Source organism: Prunus dulcis, chromosome 8 (assembly GCF_902201215.1).
Source record: "Prunus dulcis chromosome 8, ALMONDv2, whole genome shotgun sequence".
Lineage (NCBI taxonomy): Eukaryota > Viridiplantae > Streptophyta > Magnoliopsida > Rosales > Rosaceae > Prunus > Prunus dulcis.
In genome coordinates, this window is record NC_047657.1 from 16,280,797 (window position 1) to 16,305,880 (window position 25,084).

Genomic DNA, 25,084 nt, shown 5'->3' on the forward strand with positions numbered 1-25,084 from the left:
ATCGCTTTTGCTAAAGCATTTCTCCATTTCCCCAACTCTTTATTAAGAACTTTCCACCTACTGGATAATGCCATTTCTGGACGTGTAGAACCAATTGCCCTTTCACAAAATGCTTGATGAATTTTTTTCCACATATGAGAAAATTTAATCTCATTGCCCGTTATGGGACAATGACTAACTTGGACCCAAGCCTCACACAAGCTAACATCTTCCATCATGCTCCATGCCCCTCCATTTTCATTAGAAGAACCCATAATATGCTAGAAAAAAATTACAACTTCAAAGTGAAAAAATATTGAATAGAAAGTGAATAAATGTTGAGGAGAAAGTGAACAATAGTAGAAGGAGAAGAAAATATATGAGGATTTGGTGTTAAAAGTGAAGATTATTGGTTGGTATTTATACACAAAAAATTCTGTAATTTTTGTGTATTTTTAAAAAAAAAATTCGATTTTTTTTCATTTTTTTTTGGCAGAAAAATTGGCTGCCGTCGGATTGAAGGAAAAATTCCAATCGGAGCGACCAGAGGGCGCCACGTGTCAAGAGCCGTTGCGGTACTGTAGCGCTGATTGGTTTAAATTTTTTTTACCGTTGGCGCGTGCATTGCACGCGCCAACGGTAAAAAAAATTTAAACCAATCAGGGCTGACGCCAGCATGACGTCAGCTATTTTGTCCCAGCCTTCAGTCTCGACCTCGGGCTGAAATCGACTGCGGGCCTGCCCGTTTTGCTGGGGCCCACGCTCGCCTGGGCTGGCTCTGGCCTGCTGGACGTCATTTTTTCTCCCAAACCCCCCCCAGCCCGAGTCCTCTTCATCTGCTGGAGTTGCTCTCATACATTACCTCTCTGTCTCTCTGTCTGCTCCTGTGAAACTTCGTTATCTATCCATTCTCTCTATTGGGTTCACTTTACTTTCCTTTTTTTTACCAGTGCCCTATACTATTTGTGTATTTTGCTCTGCCTTTGGATCCCCATACCCCTACTTTATTGCCCCCCCTCTCTCTCTCTCTCTCTCTCTCTCTCTCTCTCTCTTCCCATCTTTCCTTTTAAATAGGTTATCATAAACCCACGCTTACATTCACAGCCAAGAAAAGAGAAGAGAAAGAGGCAGAGAAAGACAAAGCATTTTGAAAACCCTTTGAGGCTCAGAGGTAAAAAATCTTCTGTTTCTTCAACGTTGCGAACTTTAAGCTCAAATGGATCAAGTAAGCCCTGTTTTCCCATTACACTACTTGCAAATTTCATTACCCTTCTGGGGTTTGATCTTCTTCTTGTTTATTGTCATCTCATTTGACCTTGTGGGTTTCTGTAAATTTCAGGACTTTAGGATGATGAGAAGCCAAGTGCCAGCCTTTGGGAGCTGGGATTGGAACCAAGACCTCCCATTTACTCAGTGCTTTGAGTCAGCTACGCAAGCTGGGCTTCTGCGCTACACCAGTTACTCTGATGAGGATCGTGATTTATATGTTGCTGGTGATTTGTATGAGAACGACGTCGTCACACCTGCCATGATTGTTGTTCCTCGCAGAAGGGTGGGTAAACTTCAAATCCATCCCTTTTTTATTTATCCACCACTTGTTTTTCCAAGTCCAAATTTTGCTTCAAAAATGCCACATTGATTATAAAATCTTATGTTGTTGGTGACAAATTGCAGAACAAAAGTCGTCAGTCAAATGTGAAAGAAGCAAAAGAGCAAAGTTGGGTGGTGAGTGATGCGAAGGAGCCACCAAGCCCTCCTCCCAGGCACAGGCCTACCCCAAAGCCTGTGGATGAAGACTTGTACAAAATCTCACCAGAGACTCTCTATGCTAAAACCAGAAAGGTAAAGCTCTAAATTTATAATAAGTCTCTTCCCTTTTGAGAAAATTTCATGTGCCTCTGAATCAAATTGCCTATCAGCCCACTTTTGTTCCAACCTCTTTTTGAACTTCACTTACAATAAATCTTTCTTTTCTCTTCAACTTTTTGGTTGCAGAAGAGAGGGTTTGGCTTCTTTTCAAGCTGCTTGCTGCCAACATGTGTTGCGTGAAGCAATGAACAAGTTTACATCAGACTTGTTAGTGAATATATGAGAGAGAGAAAAAAACTAAAGTCGTCGGTTTATGTAAAAGTGTTTGTAGCTTAATATTATGAACATATATATGGTTTGTCTGAGAATTCCTCTCTCATGTGATGTGAGTATCAGGAGAGGGTGGGTTCATATTTAGTTAACTACTGAGGGATTATTTTGTCTTTCTCCTCGGCAGTGGATTTGGGGAGTTTGTAACTTCGTTTTTTTCGATTATTTAATATAAATATCTCTTTAGAAAATACATCTCTCTACTATGTAGGAGCTCTTACCTTAGCATTGTGACATATGTTTGTATTTTTTAGTGTTTTTTTGATGAATTATTTTTGTATATGTGTCAAACCGTGATTTATAAAAAGGATAAGTATCTCCTTATCTAGAATGAGACAAGCAATATACATATTATTTAGTATAAATTTTTGTTTGTGAAATATTTAGTATAAATTTCATTGTGAAAGGAAAGGAGGCAGGAGAACAGTGTTGGAACTTGCAACTCAATTTTATAACTGGTTGTAAAAGGAAAAAAAAAAGGTTTTTTATATTTATTTTAATGTGGGGTTTAATTTGTTTTTTGGTCAGATATGTGGGGTTTAATATTTGAATATTCCATCTCATGTAAAAAAAAGAAAAAAGAGGGGGTGAGTGAAGGGTGTGTTTGGATTGGATGCAAAGACTTTTGCAAAGGAGAAAAGGTATATCACATGTGGGGTATTGAATATTTCATTTTGATGATAAAAGGAAAAGGAAAAGGAAAAGAAAAGAAAAAGAAAAATAGGAGGCACTATATAACACCCACCCAGAACAGTGATTGATGATACAAAAGATACCCAATACACGTAACTGGGATAAAAACTTTAGGTGTGGGAAATTGAAATGGTCATGAAATTATTTGATGGAGACTAGAGATTTTATATGTGATTTTGTTTTAGATGAATAGATTAGGTAGGCGTGATTTCTTCTCATCATGGTTGCTTTATTTCTTTTCTAAAGTAGGAGGCATGTGGGGATGGAGAAAAAAAAGATTAACTGTTCAAATTATAAAAGTAGACCTTTGCATCTGAATGTGTGAAAATAAAAACAGAGACGATTAGGTAGCCTTGTCTTGTTTTTATTATTAAAGAACTAAAAACTATCGATATTGTTGAAAATATATCGATAATATGTCGTTATGTTTTGTTGGCGAACTAATTAACCACCCCAACTATCTTAAACATGCACATGATAGGCAGATGTCATTGTTTTAGTTCAAAATCTTAGCAACCCAACGGCTCTAAACATGGAGGTTTATGTTGACGTATCTTTGTCAGCAATGGGAAATCAAGGGAGGGGTGATATGATATAAACAATTAGAGCATAATCCAGTAGATTGACATATCTTGTGGGCCATATTAATATTATTTACAGTTTTATAAATACAGTCCCGATCTCTTGGACCACAGGAGTCCAAGAGATTGTGGTCACCCACCGTTGGATATTAATCCAATGGTTCAAAATGATATATATAAATGCAATATGATATAAATGATTATTACCCGATTCAAGTCACCGTTGAATTTACATCCAACGGTGAGTGACCATAAATCTCTTGGACTACAGGGGTCCAAGAGATCAGGACTGTTTATAAATATTTCAAACCAATTAATTTCTGAAGAGTTGCTATTGGACCGTGCCAATGTGGATTTTCACTATATTCCAAATGAGAGCCTTGTGAGGCAAACATGTTTTACGTCTCTCTGCTTTGCATGCATGATCGTGTTGCTCTCTGATTGGCTCATCACACACACGCACACACACTCCCCATGCTCTTTCCAGAAACCCAATCCAAATCCTCTGATACAATTCAGAAATCCCATCTCTATGACAAGGCCCGGCCATTAGTCTTCTACAAATCTTATCCTTGAGGGATTTTTGGTAAGATCCGTCTTTGAAATCTTTCTTGGGTTTTCAAGAAAAAGTCTTGATCTTTCCAAATTCAATTCAATTTGAGGCAATAACATTGCTGGCTGAGGTGAAGAATTTGCAAAACGACGACTCCAAATCCCTCACTCTTTCGTATGTTGTTGCTATTTTTGTGCCTTTTATTTCTGTAATTTTGATGGGTATTTGCATCCACCTCTTAATTAAGTTGCTCTGGTCTGCGCTGACCAAAAAATTATAAGTAAATAAATAAATTTTGCTCTGTTTCTGTGATTAGTGTAAGAAAAGATTCAATCAGAACTGCATCGCTTTCAAATTTTGAAAGTTGTCATTTTTAAAGATTGGAAGGCAATTTGGGAAACTGGATAATTTTTATGATCCCATCTATGGATGGATTTACAGGTTAATTAGTCTACTAATTATGCATACTTGTTATCCTTGTCATGGATAAATCCCAATTCCCACATGTCATGCGTATGATTTACTATTACTAGGCTTAACAAAACCAAGGGTACTCTGTCTCATGAAGAAGATGAATTAGCCAAGGCAGTACGAAAGAAGATTGCAAGGAAGAACATGGCAGAAAGCAAACCAGCTAAAAATGCCACTCCCAAAAAGACTTGCATATGTGCTCCGACCAACCACGCAGGGTCGTTTAGGTGCCACCTCCATCGGATCCGCGTTGCGTGGTCGGTAGAAGACAGTCGTAGCAAATCAAAGCTGCAATGCAAAGCAAACTTCAATGCCACTGCCAAGAATGGTCTTCATGATGTGGTTGAGAAACAGCCGAAGCTATCGAGATTCGGCAGGGCTGCCTTTGCAAGAAGTTGCCACGAAAACCTTCCTTGCACAATGGCTGAGCAAGTTAATTAATCTGTTCTGTAAGGTTTTAGTTATGGTTCCTCCAGTTGTTGTAATTTGTAAATGACAATAGTTTTAGAAACTTTTGCAAGTAGTTTTTCATGTATTTTGTTTTCCTCCTCCTTCTTATGATCAGCAGCGTCTCCAATTTCAATGGATTTCCATGTTTCTGAAAGTCGTAATCTTAAGAGGAGTGTTTCATCATTTTGAGTTTCATTAATAGATATATTTTCAGCCAAAGGATCAAAATTTGGATGAAGATGATGATCAAACAAAACAAGGGTCATGAAACATGAAACAGAACAATCCATATTATGTTTTCGTAATTAAACAAATATTCTTTTCAACCTTGTCATATGAATTGTTCATGGAGGTATACCACACGACATGTTATGCTTTCCTATGTTATCGCTTTATAAAATAAAAAAGAATTATGTGACACATTTTCAATCGGGTGGACGCACATAAACATCAGTCGTATGAGAGGGTGGGCCCATTTCTGCACCCCACGGGCTCCCCAAGAAGAAAAGCCCTAAGAAATAAACCCTAGAAGAACCAAGGATATGGCGTGGTGGCCAGTGGGAAAGTATACATATAGCATATATAAACATAAATCGGCCAAACTCTTGTGCAGGGAAATTGATGAACTTTGATGATGGCCTCTAACCTGAAAACAATGGTGGCTGACTGTGACTGGTCGGATCTTCCTCAAGAACTTGCTATCTCCATTGCCAACCGGATAGTTTTGATGAAGGATTTTACTACTTTTGGTGCGGTTTGCAAATCATGGAGATCAGCCGCCACCAAGGAAATCTTCACCAGTCGATTAACACATCAGGTTCCATTCCTTATGTACCCAGTGAAAGATGCAGCTGGCATGCTTGCGTTTCAAAAAAGATAAGCTTCTCATGATCAATCTGCCAGAAGGTAAGGACGAAGCATGCTGTTCTTGTTTAGGATGGCTGATCACTAAACGAGGAGGTTCGAAATTTAATCTGTTGCATCCTTTAAATCATTCCCGCATTAAGTTTCCAAGTTTTACAGATTCTAAGGAAAGCCTTTCACCCTTAATAATCATGTCAAATTTTGATTTCAAAAAGAGATTTGTCTTATCATCAAGCCCTTCTTGGACATGTGATTATACAATCATGGTTCAATCTGACTCCAGACTTATGGCATTTTGCAAACCAACTGAACATAAAAATATTGGACAAGTATAGTTTTAGAGGGAGCGTTTGGGTTTGCGACACCGAAAACCCTAAGCAAGCAAAGGCAAAGGTTGTTGTTCCAGCGGTGCCAGGGGAAGTTTTGCCTTCAGCTCGTCAAAAAGGTAAAGCTGGTGGAATCAGCAGAACTTATTAGTGGTTTTCACTAACGAATTCAGAGACGACCTCCCAAGCCCTAAGTTTAGGGTTTTCAAGGTGCCTTTGAGGGATGGCAAGTGGCACTTAGACTCGGAAGTGAAGGACTTGGGTAATAGAACCCTATTTTTGGGTCGTGATAGTCCTTCATTTTTTATTGTCAGCTCGGACTGCTCTGGATTCAAGCCCAATTGCATATACTTTTCATTCACATCATATGGCCACTGGGTTTTCGGTGTTTTTCATATGGAAGATGGATGAGCTGAGAAACATTTTTGGTCCCCTTACTGGGGGAAACCGTGTTTCTGGATTCAACCGAGTTTCTAAGGGGAAATCCTTATCGTTGAAGGCTTTTGTCTTTTGTATGAACTACAAAGAGCATTACCAGCAGAATTCAGCATGGTCGGTTGAAAACGGTAGCAGAAAGCTGCAATGCAAAGCAAACATCCGAAGCTATCCAGATTTGGCAGGGTGCCTCTGGGGTTCGAATTTGTTCAAATTAACATGTTCAAAACTTGGTCAGTCTAAGCACGTTCGAATTTGTTTATGTTTCTACCAGATTAGGCAGGGCTATGTCATCTATCTATCAGGTCCAAAACTGATCGTATCAAATTCATACCTTGAATGGCTCGCTATGGGACCGCTTGCTCCTGAAACACAACCGAAACAGAGTAAAATCAGGGCCTGGATGTCATAATACAACACAACGGAAAGTGAGATTTTACGCAAATAAATCAGTTGGGATTTCAAATTAACTTCTCTTCTTTCATATTAATTCTTGAAATACTGAAAACAATCCCAGAAATTAGTCAAGCAGAAACACCTGTACGGAGAGAAATCATGGTCATCATCTTCAGCAGAGTCGTAATTCGCATGGTCCATGGCAATTTTTTTGGAGTAACCCTCGTCTCAATACAGCATCGTCCCAATACTATTTCTTTGAAAAAACATAAGAAAAAACAGAATATCTATTTCTTTAAAATAAAAATAAATAAATAAAGCGTATAGCCGCGCGGCTATACTATTCCTTTAAAAAAATTGGGAAAACGGATATAGCCGAGCGGCTATACTGATTCGAGTAAGACGAGTGCAGCTCATGAACTGTTCTCTGAGCTGCTTTCGACGCTGGTTGGGGATGTTATCTCTGGGAATGACGAACCGCTCACGTTGAGGTACATGATCACCGATCTCGTGGATTTCGACATCGATTATCAACCACCCGGACTTCTCCTCGGACTTCCTCAGAGCCTGGGCCGGAGACTTGTGCCTTTTACTGCCCCGGGACGGGCCGGACTCAGTCCGTACCCACCGGATTTGGTTGAGGGCCGCTTGGTAGCATGAAGGTGAGTTCTTGAGTCGTTTTGCGAGGTTGAGCATTTGGAAACCACGAAAACTGCCAGGGTATGAGAGGAACTCAAATCTCGAATTCAGTTGACATCCAACGGTCACCAGTTATTCCAGCAATAGGCTAATAGCTATAGTGCGATACAGAGAAAAAGTCACCAGCTACTGCCAGGGTATGGGAGGAACACTCGCTGCCCGCCCTGGTTCAGTTTCTTGGAGAAAATGTGCGGGAGGGCTCGCGGCTCGCTGTACTCTCAGAGCCGACGACATCCCTAGGGCTTACCACCTCAGTTTCACCAAGAAAACCGAGAATCCCGATCACCATAAGATGGTAATAGCAGTTACATTTGTGGTTGATGATTTCCAGTGATGGTAATTTAAATTTGTTGTCTTTCTTAAAATTTCATTCTTGATTTTCCGTATAAGTAGAGCTTGGGTTGCGTTGAGATGTGATTTGTGTTTGATAAAAATCGAGTATAGCCGATCGGCTATACTATTCCTTAGAAAAATATTGAACCGAGTATCGCCGGCGGCTATACTATTCCTTTTAAAATTACTGAACCGAGTATAGCTTTAAAAAATATAGAACCGAGTATAGCCGCACGGCTCTACTGTTCTTTAAAAAAATATATAGAACCGAGTAACAGACCGTTCGGCTCTACTGTTCCTTAAAAAATATAGAACGGGGTCACCGTGTATAGCCATGCGGCTAGACTCCTCCTTTAAAAATTATAGAACCGAGTATAGCCGAACGGCTCTACTGTTCATTAAAAAAATATAGAACCGAGTAACCGAGTAACCGAGTATAGCTCTTCCATTAAAAAATATATAGAACCGAGTCACAGATTATAGCCGTTCGGCTCTACTGTTCCTTAAAAAATATAGAACCGAGTAACTTAGTATAGCCGTGCGGCTAGACTCTTCCTTTAAAAATTATAGAACCGAGTATAGCCGGGCGGCTCTACTGTTCATTAAAAAAAATATAGAACCGAGTAACCGAGTATAGCTCTTCCTTTAAAAAATATAGAACCGAGTATAGCCGTTCGGCCCTATAGAACCGAGTATAGCCGCGCGGCTATACTATTTCTTTTAAAAAATTAAAAACTGAGCATAGCCGCCCGGCTATACTATTTTTTTAACACCACCACTCCAACCCCAATCCCATCTAATCCCAATCGCAGACAGCCACTGTCTCTCTCAGACAATCCGAGGCAAGCCTAGTCGTCATTCGCATCACCACCACCATCATTTCTCTCCTCTTGCCGTCTCTATGCCTCTCTCTCATTAAAGAACAAGTAAGATTTGGTTCTTAGGGTTTTCTTCTAATGATGGGTATTCCAATATTATCTTGTATTGCTGACCCATCTCAAATTTTCCTTTTTCGACGAATTTGATTTTCTTTTGCCATCTTGATTAGATTCTCAAAATCCTTTTCTTTTTCCTTTTCTTTGTAGCCCCAATTCACTTTCACGTTTTCATAAGCAGAGAGTTGTGTAGGGGAATTGACAAACTTTGATGATGCCCTGTAACCTGAAAACCACGGTGGCTGACTGGTCGGGTCTTCCTCAAGAACTTGTCGTCTCCATTGCCAAACAGATAGCTTTCTTGGAGGATTTTATTGCTTTTGGTGCAGTCTGCAAATCATGGAGATCAGCCGCGGCCAAGGAAAACTTTACCAGTCGATTAAAACATCAAGGCCCATTTCTTATGCTCCCACAGGAACATGGAGCTGCCATCGTAAGATTTACAGCTTCACAGACTGTAAGGTTCGCGATCTCAATCTGCCAGAAGCTGAGGGCAAAGTATGTTGTTCTTGTTCAGGATGGCTAACACTTTACAAGGTTTGCAATTTAATCTGCTGCATCCTTTAAATCGTTCACAAATTAAGTTACCTCGTTTTACAGATTCTAGTGCAAAACTTTCACCAATAAGCATGACAGATTTTCATGCCTAAAGAAATTTGCCCTCTCATCAAACCCTGCTTGGACATCAGATTATACAATCATGCTTCTTTATGACTATAAACAATTGGCATTTTGCAAACCAAGACAGGATCGATATTGGACAAGTATGGATTTAGGTTCACATCCAGTTGATATAACTTGTTACAGGGGACGATTTTATGCCGTGAGCCATAATGGGAGGGTTTCGGTTTTCGACATTGAAAACCCTACTAAGGAAGCAAAAACTGAGGTTGTTGTTCCACGGCTGCCAAGGGAACTACTTGTACATATTTCTCCTGGTAGAGTGAAGTATTTGGTGGAGTCAGCAGGGGACTTATTAGTAGTTTCGGCTCACGAAGAAGGTTACGAACCAGCTCCTAAGTTTAGGGTTTTCAAGGTGCCTCTGAGGGATGGCAATTGGCAGTTAGACTCGGAAGTGAAGGACTTGGGTAATAGAACCCTATTTTTGGGTGATAATAATACTTCATTCTCTGTTGTGGCCTCGGACTACTCTGGATGCGAGCCGAATTGCATATACTTTTTTTCATACATATCTCAGCAGTACATATATTCCCGGCAGCCTCATAACACTCTCTTACCTTCAAGAGAGAACATAGATATTGGTATTTTTCATATGAAAAATGGAAGAATTCAGGAACACTTTTATTGGGAACAAAGAAGGTTCCCTACCTTTGGGACACCTTGTTTGTGGATTCAACCGAAATTTTTAGAGGGAAATTCTTGCTTTGCGCCAACTACCAACAAAGTCACAGGTAGTTACAGGAAAGTGCTTAAGCCCTTGGGTTTAGTCCAAATGGCGAGTGAGGAATTTTTTTTTTTTTTTTTTTTTTTGGAAAGTTACTTTTCGCTTTGTAATGAAGAATATCAATGGAATTCTGCTGCTTCTGATTGGATTAAGGCTAATAGTGATTCTGTTAAGGAGGCTGATAGAGTACAGGCTTTTTTTGCTTGGAACCCTCCTGAACTTGGCCAATTAAAACTGAATGTGGAATGGCTCTGGGAAGAGTGCCTCAGGTCTTATTGGAGCAGGAGGGGTTATTCGCGATTCCGATGGTGTTTGGATTGCTGGCTTTGCTGTGAACTTGGGTCAAGGCCAGATTTTGGAGGTTGAGGTTTGGGGATTATATTTTGGGCTTTAGTTGGCCTTGGTCAAAGGTATCTCTAATCTTCTTGTTGAGATGGATGCTGCAATTGCTGTGTCTCTTGTTCAGCAAATTGGTACATTGAATTGTCACCCTCTTGTTGTGTTGGTGGATAGCAGTTGTGTTCTTATGAGGGGTATTGGAAACTGTCACCTTGCTCATGTTTATAGAGAATAGAATTTTGTAGCAGATTGTATGGCTAACTGGAGCTCCAATTTAGACCTAGGAGTTTGCTATTTTGATGATGCTCCTGCTCGGGTTACCTCCTTCTTGGTGGATAATATGTTAGGCCTTGCTAAACCCTTGCTAGGCCTCGTTTGATTTGTATTAGTTAGTTGTTTCTTTTTGGGGTTTTTTCCCTCCTTATTTCATCCAAAAAAAAGAATATCAATGGAATTTCAAGAAGTTACACCAAACAGCTCTAAAATTCTTGCTTTGTATTATATTTGCCACCCTCTTGGAACAGTTGAAACTGATATTCTAGCGGGTATGGACCAGAGAAAAGTGCATCGTTAATGAAAACACAATCACACATTCGCTGAAATGCTCCAGAGGTCTGCCTTCTGCCCTATTTTTGCCTGCAACCTCGCGTCCTTTGCATTTGTGTTAAAAGATGATGCCTTTTCCACCTGTTTCTTTATTGAAACTGTGCGTTTTTGTGTGAACAGGAATAAAAGTCACCCATTTTTATTCTTTCTCTCATAATTTAGATTAAATTAAAGTAAAATATCGAAACAGAAATTTATTTATCATGTGACGTACACTTTCACAATCGGGCTGGACCCACAAACACATCTGACCTGAACACAGAGGGTGGGCTCATAAGACTTGCTTCACCAAAGAATTTTTCTACCACGAGTCGGCGCCCAAAAGAAAAACCCAACCATAGCAGCATATATAAAGCCCTCACTATAGAATTCTTGATAAACATAAATCAGCCAGTGGGAAAGTACATATACAGCAGCATCAGATAAAAACATAAATCGGCCAAACTCTTGCGTTGCAGGCCTCTCTTCTCTCTTCTACACGTAGTGCTCCATTAAGCCTTCTCTTTGTAAGTACACCACGTTTTCAATAAACAGTGAGTTGTGCAGGGACATTGGTAGGTTTTGAAGATGGCCCGTAACCGAAAAAGAAAAACCCTGATGGGGGCTGACTGGTCTGATCTTCCTCAAGAACTTGTTATCTCCATCGCCAACCGGATAGCTTTCATGGAGGATTTTGCTGCTTTTGGTGCAGTTTGCAAACCATGGAGATCGGTCGCAACGAAGGAAAACTTTACTGGTCGATTATCACATCCATTCCTTATGCTCCCGGGGGAAGATGGAGCTGCCATCCGTGAGTTGTACAGCTTCACAAAAGATAAGGTTCAGAAGGTCAATCTGCCAGAAGCCGAGGGCAAACTATTGTGTTATTGTTCAGGCTGGCTGATCACTTTAGAAGGTTTGAAATTTACTCTGTTGCATCCTTTCAATCGAGCCCAAATAAAGTTGCCTGATTTTAGAGATTCTGATGGACGACTTTCACCAACAAACATGTCATACTTTCATACGGTAAAGAAATTTGTCTTGTCATCAAACCCTTCTTGGACATCAGATTTTGCAATCATGGTTCTTTATGACCATAAACATTTGGCATTTTGCAAACCAAGAGAACATAAATATTGGACAAGTATGGTTTTGGAGGAACATCCACTGGATATAACTTGTTATAAGGGACGATTTTATGCCACGTGCTATAATGGGGTTTCTGTTTTCGACATTGAAAACCCTAAGCAAGCAAAGACAAGGGTGGTTGTTCAATCGTGGCTACGCCTACGTCGACATGTACATGGTTCTTCTGGCACAAAGACATATATGGTGGAATCAGCAGGGGACTTATTAGTAGTTTTCTCTTACGGAGATATATACCGACAAGCTCCTAGGTTTAGGGTTTCTAAGGTGTTGAGGGATGGGAAGAGGCCGTCAAAATCGGAAGTGAAGGACTTGGGTAACAGAACCCTATTTTTGGGTGATAATAATTATTCGTTCTCTGTTATGGCCTCGGACTATGGATGCAAGCCGAATTGCATATACTTTTTTTCATGTATATATCGCCAGTACATGTATCCCGAGTGGGGTGATTGGCTCGTACGTTCAAAAGAGAACATAAACATGGGTATTTTTCATATGGAAGATGGAAGATTTGAGCAGCACTTTGCCTCCCCTTGTTTTGCTTTGAAAGAAGCAAAATTCCCTACCTTCGGGACACCGTGTTTCTGGATTCAGCCGAGTTCCTAAAGGAAAAATCCTCCGGCAACTCTTAGGAATAAAGTTGTAAATCCTTAAGCCTTGGTTTTGTCCAAATGGCGAGGGAAGGTGTTGAAATGAGTTAGGATTATGATAGGTTCGTCGCATATTTTCTTTTCGTTTTTCTTGTTCTCCTTGTATTTGTTTATTTTTTCGTTTGTTTAACTTAACTGATATAATTATTTGGCTACTTCTTCCCTTTTTAGCTATTTTCCTAAATTTTAACGTTATTTGAAGGATAACATTGGAATTCCAAAATGTTACACCAAACACCTCAAAATTCTTGCTTTGTATTATAACTGCTACCCTCTTGTAACAATTCAACCAAAAAATAAACCCTCCTGTAACAATTGAAACTGATATTTGAACTGACGTTAACAAGAGAAGTGCATCGTTAATGAAAACACAATTCAATATTCATACCTGGCTTGATTTTGATTTATTAAAAAAAAATACACTTCTAATTCTCTGAACAATTTAGCATCAGACTATCAAACCTCGTACATTTCCAGCCGAATAATATTCATGTTCAGCCATTTCATTGACAAAATGTCGAAACTAATTCTCAAACCCAACCTTACACAGTAAATTATTCTTAGCTATGGCTGAAAGGGGTCTTTTTTTTAAAAAAATATATATATATATTTTTAAATTTAGGTTCGTTTCTTTTATTATTTTTTAGCTTAACCTAACTGGTATGAACGAGAGAAAAGGCGCATCGTTAAGGTTGAACAAGAAGAAGAAAAAAAATGCACAATCACACATTCATAGACATGGAATAATGGATTTGAGGACAGAGGCACCAACCTCTCTCTCTCTCTCTCTCTCTCTCACACACACACACACAGGCAGAGACAATGTGTGTATATATATGTACATATACAAGAATTATGAAACCTGCAAAGCTCTGACACGTGCAGTTAGCTCCCGAACTTGACTCCTCAGACGCTCAGGATTACAGAAGAAATCAACAAAGACACCCCGTTGAAGCCCGATTTCCTTGGCGTGATGTTTTACAATCTGCACGCCATATACCATTACATTACATATGAGTAGTTTATATCACCAATAACAGGATCAAGGTCCGGAAAGAGTTAAACTAAACCAATCTATGTGTCTGTGTCTGACCGCGATTTTCAAATCTGTAGCTAATTCAGTTGTATAACTTAAATAGAATATTAGTTAGGGAGCAACTAGAAAGATAACTTCGTTAATTTGTGTGTAAAAATTAGCCAAATTCTTATCATGTACGTGTTTGTATGTTTTCACCACATTTAACACCGAGTCTAGATCTCGAAAGCCTACAGCAAGACCTTATTTGTGCTCACAGTGCAAAATCATACTCCAATCAGGAGACAGACAGAGAGAAACATATAAACAAAGCTCACCTCATTTTTCTTGCGATGCTCCAGTGTCACCTCTTCAACTGCAGCGGAGAGTTTTGCATTTATCTTCTCCATTTCATCAAGCTCTTTCATCAATGGCTGGAAGAAAAAGAAAAAGAAATAACCTTCGCATAGGAACAAAGGCAAGAACAGAAAATATAAGTGTAATGGTGAGGTCATACCCGAGGGGTCAGTATCGGTTGTGCGGTTGTCGAAGATGCAAATAGCAATTGCTGCAAACTTTGAATTAGAGTGCACCTAATACAAATTACAAAGAAATGAGATGCTTTCCCATAAAAAAAGGGATGAAGAACAACACACACAAATTCATCATAGATACTTCTGTGCAAAAAGCAGACAAAATTGGCAGCTGGAAAGAGTATTGAAATGTACCCCAGACAATACAAGGTATGTTAATTCATTTTCACATGCCTATTTAAAGGCCCAGTCAATAACTGTTAGACTAATACTCTTGATGATTAAGAAAAACTGGAGTAACTCACAGCTCATTGACACATCTATTTCTGTCCTCTGGAAGAGAGTTCTCAAGATCAGACTGAAGGGTCATCAAGTCTGAATGAAGACTAGATATCTGCTGAACAATACCCGGAGCTGATACATATGTTGATAGCCCAACTTGAGCATCTAATGAAAAGTGCAGATAAGCAAAAGAAAAAGGAGTAATAGGATTAATAGAAAATCTAACAAAGTTTACGTTTATCCAAATTTAATGTGCTGTCATTACTTGAATGGATACTTAAAAGATCTCTGACACCATGCAAAAAGTGATCTTGATCATCCACTCCTCCCTGTTCTTGTACATCAGATGCAGCTTGAATTAGTGCCAGGCAACGACCCTATAATGATAACAAAGGAACATCATCAGCCATTATTAGGGGAAAAAAATGAAGGATTGAAGCATGCCACCAAAAGCAAGGTTTCCCAAATAATATGAAGCATAATCACTACCCAGTTCTGAGCAAATTCATAACAGTATTCCATTAAGATGTCTTATCACTTAAGTTTTGGGTACATCTAGAATTTCATTTAACAGTAAAATGCATGATCTTATGACCAATAAACTATTTGCTTCAATTCCTTCAGTGATTAAGACGGAAGGGAGGAGATATAGTGGGAAAATAACTAAAATCTAAGAGATAAGAGATAATAATTTATAAAGGTGATAGATGGATTAATATATACCACACGGCCTTTTGTTGCTGATAGGTAGGCTTGCACCTCTGATTCAATAACTTTAAGCAAGGAGTATGCTCCAAGCATGTTTTTCTTTTCCAGCTGACAAGCTATTTTTAAGAACTGATGCCTTGCAAGCTGATTAACAAGATGATTTATAAACTGCCAAGAGAAATTGAAACAAAGAAATGTTAGTCCAGAAGATCAGGAAGCTTTGTGATATGAACTCATTGCTCTTTTAATTGTGCTAACACAAGTAGTGCAAAAATTAATTATGAAACTGAACACTGTTCTCATATAATTGCTTCACATACTGCAATCAGTTATTTTCAAAGCCAGACCTTTGGATCAAACAAACATCTACAAAATCACATTAAAACAAAAACAAAAACAAAAAGACAGGTAGCTAACCATACCGCTTTCTGCCGGTTAATATAATATTCTTGTCGCATGACCTTTAAGTCGTAATCACCTACAAATTGATAAATCAGATCACATTAGCAAAAAAGAGCTTTCTCGCCAATAAAGAAAAATAATTTGATGTTGTTTCACTCTGCACTTCTAGAATGGTATAGTTACAAACAATACCTTGCAATATATACGTGTCTTGGAGTTGAGCCAGTTCCCAACAAAGATCCGGAATAGTCTTAAAAAGAAATACACAGTAAGTCTAAGATTATACACTCAAACTAGACCAATGAAATGAAGCATATTGAAGGCAGAAAGAAGCACATTGTAAAGAAGAATCTTTTAAGAGTATCAAAATATGCACTCCACACCCCAAGAATAAAAAGCATATAGAGAACCTCAGAAGAGGAGAAAGGACAAAACAATGGAAGGAAATTTTAAATGCTTAAATTGAGCAGTTCATAAGCTCCAGGAGGAATACATAAAAGAATAAATACAAGCAACATGATTAGCAGGTAGCATTGCCATGATATTTTTCCTTATGTGACTCCTCCCTATGACTAAAGTTGGAATTCAACTTGTCCTCAGAAGATTTTGGAAATTCAGACATCGCAGGTAAAACGTAGTAAACTTAACAAACCTCAGATAACAACTTCTCTTCCTTGTGATAAGAATTTGATAGTTCTCCAACAAGTTCTGAATGCTTTCTCCTGTACACATATATTAGATACTCTTTATTCCAAAAATATTGTGAAATGTTGATGATAAGAAACTTAAAAGTCTACTACAAAGCATAATGAATTGACGAGTAAAACTGCATTGTACCTAAGGGAATGAAGATCAAGATGAATGTGCGCTTCATCTGATGATACTTGAGATTTAAGCACCATTAAAATTGCTTGCTGTTTAGCATTCTCAACTTGGGCTTCCACCCATTGTCTTTCACTTGTCCCAAAACTGCGCATAATTCAACAGTTACAATTAAGTCAAACTGCAGGGATTGTAAAATTATCAAAAACAACATTGTCAGCATGACCTGACCATGAGAAAAAGTCAAACTGCGGCTCCTCTAAAAATTATTGATCTCATGTTTTCCAAGAAAGGTTAAAACCTAATCAACCAGAAATAGAAAAAATAATCCAAACAACAAAAGTAGGGTTGAATTATCAAATACCACATCACATCAAGGAATGTGTTGGAAAAAGATAAAATAGAATAAATGTATAAAAAAGTTGTACCTCTCAAGTCTCAGAAGAGTAAAATAATTAACTACTAGAATATGCCCTCTAACTCTGATTATGAAAATCAAACTGTCAACTTCTTGTACCTTGTTTCTAAAAAAAATTTATCAACAAAAGGGATCAAAGTAAATGATAACAGCTATTGTTCTAATTTCTTATAGAGGATGTAGTGAATCTGAGACCTCTCTGAACAAATAAGTAGGTAACATACATATCAATCAATATAAGTTAGAAACTCTGTGAATAGCAGAAGAATGTTACTTACATTGAACGAAGCCGTTGCAACTCAGAGACACGCTGATGATGGGATTTTTCTAAATCTGCTACAATCAACGCACCAAATAAAAGGACTCAATATTTGCTACTTTATATAAGTTAAAACGTCATAAGATATCTGGATACCTAGGCAACTCTAGATAATGGGGAGAGAAGGGAAAAAAATAAAAGCGTGAAAATAAAGCTGGAAAAGCAACAGGAAATATTACCTCTTACGATGATATTTGAGATGTCTTCAAGACTCACCCACGAACACTTAGACTTGCCCTCTTCAGCAACTAAACGAAAAGGTCCCTGTTCATCTCACACAGTAAGACTTTTGATCTTTTAGTAACTAAAGTATTCTTTCTTAAAGGTGCAATTCTAGTATATGGGGAGAGCACAAGAGAAAAACTGGAGAAAACAATAAGAGATAGGGATCAAAGAAATCTACAAGAGACGAGGTTTTAAGAAGTCATCCAGAAGATTAGCAATACTAACAAAGATATAATTCCATGAGATGAGCTACTTTGAAATATGAATACTAGAACTCTGTATATAAATAGCAATTTTGAAATTATTCACAAAAGACTGGAAAACTGGAAGAGAGTTTATAGTCTACTTCCCAATGCAGAGGATTCTAGAAATAACAGGTGGCACAAAGTTTTAATGAATATCTGAAAAGTAAGTTGCAAAGCAACACTGACACACTGATCCATCACCAATTAGATTAGCAATGCTTTAAGCTGGAAAAGAAAAAAGATGCACACTCGTACGTCATCAGTAATTAAGATTAGCAATGCCTTAAAGGAGGAAATACACACCGTATCCAACTGCTTAGCAAACCACTGATTTAGCTCCTTGATACAAGATGAATCTCCAATTAAGTATGGATGAAAGTCTGAGTAAGCTAAATAGATGCCATCCCCTGCAAGTAGCGCTAAAACTCATCATTAGGAGGAAGCAGAAAAGTGATCTTGGATTCTTCCTTCTTTTCAATTTCAAAGAAAAAAAAAAAATCTAGGATTCTTCCTTCAGTTGTGCATGATTATTCTCGTAATACAATGCAGAACATAAAACTGAGAATTAAACAACAAAGATTGTCCAAAATGTTCAAATAGTCAACATAAGTACTATAAGGTAAAAGAATAATACCGTCTCCAGAATGATAATGAGCCAACTCTTGTGCTGTAGAAGCCATCCTTCCAAGAACTGCATTCATCTAGATTACAATGAAAGAATTTAAAAAAAATCGTGAAATTTTACGTGGCAATATATTTCTACAAGTACTTTTCTCTTTGAAAAATTAATTAAAATCCATGCATCAAACTAATAATTTTATGAGCTTGTATTGATCTTACATTCACACACATATGCCTGTGTGCATGTGTGTGTACATAGATGCAGGTTCAACTGCAGACGTCAGCATGCGGAAATTTCAGTGGGCATTTGAACGATCACTCACATGCTCACCAATGGACATTCACATGTGAATGGTTCTATAATATATGTATATATATGCATGCATAAGTATGCATGAATCTATGGAAAACCAAACCCAATCAAACATATTGATAAAATTGGAAAAACCTTATGCATCAAACTTATCAATAACGACTGTCCTCAATTTGCCACACAATCGATGTCAAAAGTATTCCTTTTCCAACATAGTCAAGAAAATGACAAAATCCATTCCGAATGCTTTTTTCCCTAATATACCTGCAAATTTCTTGCAGAAAGGCTATCATCTATAGTTGCCAGATGCCCATTGACAGTAGATGTTGCAGTAACTCGAGCCCGTCTCCCTTGGATCAAAGCAGAAGCCTGACCAGTAAGCATGTCGAATTGAGAATGCAGGTGCCTAAGCTGTCTCTGCAACTGTAGAGCTTCAGCTTTATATGCCTGAGTTGCATCCCTAAGGAAGAAAAGAAATCCATAAGTAGCGGGAGCAGGATACCGCAGTCATATATCACACCAAAGTATCATCTTAATCCTCATATATAGGCCAGAAGATACATATTAACTAATGCGTCACAAATAAATGTGAACACTGTGTGGTAAAAGTATGGTACCGGATATCTTTGAGTCCCTCCTCAGCTGCGAAAACTGCCTCCTGGTTATCTGGCCTGGAAGCAAAAGCTGAAATGCTATCATAAGCAAAGTCCAAATCTTCCCCCTGTAAAGTCACCAAGTATCAATGCATATACTTACGAAGTTTGAACACAACATATGAAAACTCAACCATGGTAATTTTCTACCTCCAATAGCTTCCCTTCCTGTAGAAACTGCTCGTACCTAAACAAGAAAAAACAAATACAAATTTTCGCTTAATAATAAATTACAAATTCTAAAATTCAACCAAATGACAGCAAATTGGGAGAGAGAAAGAGAGTAACTGTGAGAGCTCGGGGAGAGAGAGAACGTTGGAGGGTCGAAGGCTGGAGCAGATCCAGTCGAGGATGGGTCGTGCGTCGTCGTATTGGAAAGGCCATTCGAAGCTGTCAGGGTCCAATGCACCAGCCCCTTCGTACCCTAATTCACCCAACAGAGCGCACAGCGTCGCCCCGCTCATTTCCCGATCCTTTCTTCTTCTGTCGCCAACGGCGGTCCCTCGGAATCAGATCTTGTGATTTTTCAGCTTTCAATTTCAAAATTTTGTCAGCGAGAGAGAGAGAGAGATAGTGAAGTTTGGGACGTTTTGGCGCCGGCCTTTGCAAATTGACGTCGTCTCCTTCGTTTTGCGTCAAAATTAATTCAAAGTTTTGTTTTGCCGTTTACGATTGCATTTTGTTATTTCGGCGGATGATGAGTACTACGTGCTTCAGTTAGTTGTACGTTGTGGACAAACTTGTCCTTTTCGCTTCGTTTTCAATTGACATGAAAGTCTGAACTGCTGGGCAGCTAAAGACGATTTACAAACTTCGTAATTATATGATCAAATCAATCTTAATTATGCAAATTTGTGAATTAAAATTGCTGTTCTCACTTAAAATATACTATTTCCAATTTTTAAAAAAACGATCATACAAAAAAATCATATGGCTACAAAACAAACAATAGCATCATCAAAAGATATTGTTAAAACGTTTATAACAGTCCCATGTATATTGTTGCATATCATATGACAACGTCAAGCAACACTCATGGTTCTCTAGCCTAAACCCCTTCGATTCTCCTGATATTTTGCTCAAAATCACAAAATTCCTATGCATTTTGGAAGCACAATATCAGTCAATTCAAATATGCCAACGGTTACACGATTAAGCTGCCTGGTTTCAGCAGTAGGATAGATGTCAGAAGTGTCACAGTGACAGTTGAGGAAGAGATGAAATATGGAAATGGAGCACCATTCTGAGCCTCTCGTGAGTCGTGATACATATACAAGTGCATAGACCCCATTTGCAGTTCTTCACTCTCTTTCATTATCTGGGAAGTATCTGTGGGTGTCAAATGGCTGTCTCCGGGAGTTCATATCATGGAAGTTAGAAGAAGCACGTTCTCCAGACATGGGTGCAAATGCTGCAACTCAAATACATGAAACTAATGAGAACTGCACACTTTAGACAATTTTCCAACTGAAATTATTGAACAGAAAAGGAAATGAGGAAAAAGAAGATTAGCATATCTAGGGCATATTTAAATGTCAATTTGAAATACATCATCCTTTTACACAGTTTGCAAATTGTATGTTCATGTGACCATTTTTCTCAAATTGCAAGAAATAGAAATGTGAATTGTCAGCTCTCTAGTGGCTACAATATGTAGAATGGATCAATAGTCAAAATCTGGAATTCTTAGCACACTAAATTGTCAATCAACATAATTTTTGAAGTTCTATAGCCCTTTCAAAAATAGCAATCTAAAAAAGACTTGAGTATAGACCTGGAGAATCCAACTAATGAATACCAAAGAATCCAACCGTGCTCAATCTACAATCAAAGATATTGATAGAGAATCTGTAAAAGAACATTCTTCAACTACTGTAGTACAACATGCCAACTTTAATCTGAAAACCAAATCACAAAAGCAAAAGTTCACAACACAAAACTTGTCAAACTACGTTAAACTGACCTTTCTCTCTCATTCTCCTTTCTCTGTCATACTCAAACTTATCTCGAATCTGGTTGACCTTTTCCCAGGTATCGCCTTGCCTGTTTCCGAAACCATTGTCCTGCAACAAAATCAAGTCAGTTGAGTGGAGAGTCACACATTAATAACCAAAGGACCAAAGTACTCAAATAGATCTAAAGCAAGAGATATCACAAGCAACCCTCTTGTATAGTAAGTAGTACCATGACTACAGGGTATCTTACACCAAAAACAAATCATGGTGTCACATCAATAATCAAGAGCATGGCAAGGAATCTAGAGAACCATGACATTATGAAGTACAAACGTTAACAGGCAACTAGGTGACTGATGAAATGAATTGAACTGGCTATTCGATGACAAAATCCTATTTACTTTGGTTACAAAGTTTGCTTGGAATGGCTTCATTTACAGCATGCAGACAGAGAGAAACAATCACATTCACAACAACACAAAGAAGAAACTTTTGAAGATAATACAAACAATATATTAGGTTCAGGATTGCAGGTTATATGAATGTAAAGAACTCTGCTGATAATGAAAAACTATGTGAAATGTGGGGCTGCCTACTTATTATTCCTAACGTGTAATTATTCAGGTGTAGGTGCACAGAGAACCCATGTATTTATTTAACTATCTTCAGAGCTATATCATCTATCTCTCAGTTCCAAAACTGATTGTATCAAATTCGTACCTTGAATGGCTCGCTATGGGACCGCTTGCTCCTGAAACACAAGCAAAACAAAGTAAAATCAGGGCCTGGATGTCATAATACAACACAATGGAAAGTGAGATTTTACACAAATAAATCAGTTGGGATTTTCAATTAACTTCTCTTCTTTCATATTAATTCTTGAAATACTGAAAACAATCCCAGAAATTAGTCAAGCAGAAACACCTGTACGGAGAGAAATCATGGTCATCATCTTCAGCAGATTCGTAATTCGCATGGTCCATGGCAATTTTTTTGGAGTAACCATCGTCCCAATACAGTCTCTCCCAATTTTCTCGAAGCTCCTGATAGAGTTCCATGTACCTTTTGCACCAAGGCTCATGTTCCTTTCAATGCAAAAGAGTAAAACAATATTTACAAAAACAACAAACAACCCAATTTCCAAACCACACAATTTGGGAAAGAGAAAAAAAAGAACTGAAAGCTCTAATCTGATTCTGAACTGACCGTTTCCTTGAGAACAAGGCGAGTGCGGCGCATGAACTGTTCTCTGAGCTGCTTTCGACGCTTGTTGGGGATGTTATCTCTGGGAATGACGAACCGCTCACGTGGAGGCACGTGATCGCCGATCTCGTGGATTTCGCCGTCGACTATCCACCACTCGGACTTCTCCTCCGACTTCCTCATAGCCAGGGCCGGAGACTTTTGCCTTTGCCGGCGCCGGGACGGGCCCGACTCGGTCCGGACGCACCGGATTTGGTCGACGGCGGCCTGGACGCATGAAGGTGAGTTCTTGAGTCGTTTTGCGAGGGAGAGCATTAGGGAAGCACAGTTCTTGGCTTTGGTGCCGAGTACTGTGTACTAGTAATCTGAGCGAAACCGGGTTTGACAAAACAAAAACATTAGAAGAAAAAAACCCACTTATAGCCGCGCGGCTATACTATCCCATGTTAAAAAATAGGAAAAAGCGCGTATAGCTGAGCGGCTAATATATAAACCGGGTATAGCCGCGCGGCTATACTATTTCTTCTTTTTTTTAAATAGAAAAATTTTCAAAACCGAGTATGGCCGGGCGGCTATACTATTTCTTTTTTAAAAATTTTTATAAAAAAACCATGTATTTGCTATTTCTTTAAAAAATCGAAAAAACCTAGTATAGCCGGTCGGGACCGGCTATACTATTTCTTTAAAACATTAATAAACCGAGTATAACCTTTCGGTGATACTATTTCTTTATAAAAGATTTCAAAAACCGAATATAGCCGAACGGCTATATGATTATGAACTGGCCGTTCAGGTTCTTGGAGAAAATGTGTGGGAGGGCTCGCTGTAATCTCAGAGCCGACGACATCCCTAGGGGTTGCCACCTTAGCCATGGCCCCGTCCGTACAGTTAACATGGACCGGTGAGCAAAGCTCAAAACTCCTCCTAATTTTTTCCTTTATTAATTTCTAATTCGAACTTTACTTTTCTCCTACTTTCCTAGCAACCAAACAGATTTCCTTGCGTGTTATGGTCTGTTTGATTGCTTAATCTTACTGATTGGAACGAATTTTTTGGTATGCGCTTAGGTTTCGCCCCCTGTTCAACGCGTCGCCGAGGTCGAATTTCCCTGTTGTTCGTAGAGAAGACGTAGCAGACGGCGGCGGCTTGTTGTTCATTGTATGAAATTGGGGTTGATCAGATTCACCAAGAAAACTGAGAAGCCCGATCACTATAAGATGGTAATCGCAGTCACATTTGCGGTTGATGCTTTCCAGTGATGGCAGTTTCAATCTTTATTTTCCATATAAGTAAGCCTGGATTGCGTTGAGATGTGATTTGAGTTTGGAAAAAACCAAGTATAGCCCCCAACACCAACACCAACAGCACAAATGAAAACCGGGTACCCGTTTGTAGTTCCATCATTCTACGTCATGTTTATCATTTTAGTTTTATTTCCTGGTTCTCAATATTCTTACTTAAATTTGATAAAGAGCATAGCCAAGCATTTGTTGGTGGTTAAACAAATAGGATTATCCTTGCTTGCCATTTCTTTTATCACCTACTGACCTCTATTTCTGTTACTGCAATTTCTGTTTACTGTCTTATGCTGCGAGATTGAGATAACGGAGTTAGATGAATTCGCACAAGCTGCTTTTCGTGGACATAATTCTCTGAACCGTATTCAGAACGGCATATTTCATACTATTTATTACACTAATGAAAAAATATACTAGTAAGCTATTGATTATGTTGATTATGTGAATACCAAACCATTGCAGTGAAAGTGCGATATGATATGCTTGAATGTGATTTCCATTTACTTGCAGGTTTGTTGTGCCCCAACAGGAGCTAGCAAAACAAACATAGCTATGATTTCTATTCTACGTGAGGTATGCAAATGATTGGCTATTCCTGGGTCTCTATTCTCATTTTTGGTAATCATACTTTTTCTCTTACTACTTCGGCTTGATCTCAAATTCACACTTTTGTTTTTGTATTGTGTTTGAGTTAACTTGGGTTAATTTCATAGTTAAAATGGCATGGGGACGGCTGTAAATTAGGAAAGACCTAGTACAACCGAGCGGCTATATTAAATCAAAGCCGAGTATAGCCGTGCGGTAATACTATTAAAAAATTAGCAAAATGGAGTATAGCCGATTGGCTATACTATTTCTAAAAACAATTTAAAAAATGCGTATAGCCGTCCGGCTATACTATTCCTTTTAAAAAAATTAGGAAAAACCGAGTATAGCCGCCGGCTATACTATTTCTTGAAAAATCGACTAAAGCCGCCCAATTATACTATTCCTTTTTAAAAAAAATAGAAAATCCGAGTACAGCCGCATGGCTATACTGTTTCTTTAAAATATTTGTAAAGGGATATATCCGCGCGGCCATACTATTTCTTTT

At 38.5% G+C, this 25,084-nt stretch overlaps 5 protein-coding genes and 1 long non-coding RNA gene across 7 annotated transcripts; 4 read left to right on the forward strand and 2 right to left on the reverse strand.

Annotated features, from left to right (window-relative positions):
* The first annotated feature begins 860 nt into the window (after positions 1–860).
* LOC117636743 lies at positions 861–2,309 on the forward strand. Of its 2 annotated transcripts, none has more exons than XM_034371398.1 (4): positions 861–1,204; positions 1,319–1,531; positions 1,654–1,821; positions 1,975–2,309. In XM_034371398.1, the coding sequence occupies exons 1-4, from the start codon at positions 1,196–1,198 to the stop codon at positions 2,026–2,028; spliced, it is 444 nt and encodes a 147-aa protein (XP_034227289.1). In that variant the 5' UTR covers positions 861–1,195; the 3' UTR covers positions 2,029–2,309. The 2 variants fall into 2 exon arrangements, with proteins under 2 accessions (XP_034227289.1, XP_034227290.1); XM_034371399.1 differs by having other exon boundaries at positions 861–1,150.
* A 1,631-nt stretch (positions 2,310–3,940) lies between these two features.
* Positions 3,941–5,049, forward strand: LOC117636745. The gene is made up of 2 exons (XR_004587104.1): positions 3,941–4,119; positions 4,514–5,049. It is a non-coding gene; the product is annotated as an uncharacterized LOC117636745 (long non-coding RNA).
* Positions 5,050–8,695: 3,646 nt separating this feature from the next.
* LOC117636746 lies at positions 8,696–11,072 on the forward strand. The gene is made up of 3 exons (XM_034371402.1): positions 8,696–8,845; positions 9,005–9,352; positions 9,455–11,072. Exon 3 carries the CDS (start codon positions 9,555–9,557, stop codon positions 10,623–10,625), a length of 1,071 nt encoding a protein of 356 aa, XP_034227293.1. The 5' UTR covers positions 8,696–8,845; positions 9,005–9,352; positions 9,455–9,554; the 3' UTR covers positions 10,626–11,072.
* Positions 11,073–11,801: 729 nt separating this feature from the next.
* Positions 11,802–12,935, forward strand: LOC117638613 (F-box protein At2g26160-like). The gene has a single exon (XM_034373711.1). It carries the CDS (start codon positions 11,802–11,804, stop codon positions 12,933–12,935), a length of 1,134 nt encoding a protein of 377 aa, XP_034229602.1.
* A 719-nt stretch (positions 12,936–13,654) lies between these two features.
* Positions 13,655–20,186, reverse strand: LOC117636747 (AUGMIN subunit 3-like). Its single transcript, XM_034371403.1, has 18 exons — positions 19,824–20,186; positions 19,686–19,722; positions 19,500–19,603; positions 19,147–19,342; positions 18,583–18,649; positions 18,252–18,355; positions 17,658–17,742; positions 17,438–17,492; positions 16,757–16,888; positions 16,572–16,641; positions 16,112–16,169; positions 15,940–15,995; positions 15,533–15,685; positions 15,075–15,186; positions 14,833–14,974; positions 14,512–14,587; positions 14,333–14,428; positions 13,655–13,964 (listed from the first exon to the last, which is right to left on the reverse strand). Exons 1-18 carry the CDS (start codon positions 19,997–19,999, stop codon positions 13,833–13,835), a joined length of 1,851 nt encoding a protein of 616 aa, XP_034227294.1. The 5' UTR covers positions 20,000–20,186; the 3' UTR covers positions 13,655–13,832.
* A 284-nt stretch (positions 20,187–20,470) lies between these two features.
* Positions 20,471–23,038, reverse strand: LOC117636748. Its single transcript, XM_034371404.1, has 5 exons — positions 22,697–23,038; positions 22,415–22,575; positions 22,211–22,241; positions 21,499–21,598; positions 20,471–20,946 (listed from the first exon to the last, which is right to left on the reverse strand). The coding sequence occupies exons 1-5, from the start codon at positions 23,006–23,008 to the stop codon at positions 20,837–20,839; spliced, it is 714 nt and encodes a 237-aa protein (XP_034227295.1). The 5' UTR covers positions 23,009–23,038; the 3' UTR covers positions 20,471–20,836.
* Between the last annotated feature and the right edge of the window lie 2,046 nt (positions 23,039–25,084).

Bases quoted from the DNA above. Each gene is read 5' to 3' on its own strand.
- LOC117636743 (XM_034371398.1), top strand. The intron at 1,532-1,653 runs GTGGGTAAACTT...GACAAATTGCAG, and splicing joins TTGTTGTTCCTCGCAGAAGG to AACAAAAGTCGTCAGTCAAA. The intron at 1,822-1,974 runs GTAAAGCTCTAA...TTTTGGTTGCAG, and splicing joins TCTATGCTAAAACCAGAAAG to AAGAGAGGGTTTGGCTTCTT.
- LOC117636746 (XM_034371402.1), top strand. From the start codon at position 9,555: ATGCTTCTTTATGACTATAAACAATTGGCATTTTGCAAACCAAGACAG.
- LOC117638613 (XM_034373711.1), top strand. From the start codon at position 11,802: ATGGGGGCTGACTGGTCTGATCTTCCTCAAGAACTTGTTATCTCCATC.
- LOC117636747 (XM_034371403.1), bottom strand. From the start codon at position 19,999: ATGAGCGGGGCGACGCTGTGCGCTCTGTTGGGTGAATTAGGGTACGAA. The intron at 19,604-19,685 runs GTAGAAAATTAC...GTGACTTTACAG, and splicing joins AGGAAGGGAAGCTATTGGAG to GGGGAAGATTTGGACTTTGC. The intron at 16,642-16,756 runs GTACAATGCAGT...ATATGTGTACAG, and splicing joins CTTGATCTTCATTCCCTTAG to GAGAAAGCATTCAGAACTTG.
- LOC117636748 (XM_034371404.1), bottom strand. From the start codon at position 23,008: ATGCTCTCCCTCGCAAAACGACTCAAGAACTCACCTTCATGCGTCCAG. The intron at 21,599-22,210 runs GTACGAATTTGA...ATTTTGTTGCAG, and splicing joins CCCATAGCGAGCCATTCAAG to GACAATGGTTTCGGAAACAG. The intron at 20,947-21,498 runs GTCAGTTTAACG...TTTGAGTTGCAG, and splicing joins AAGGAGAATGAGAGAGAAAG to CATTTGCACCCATGTCTGGA.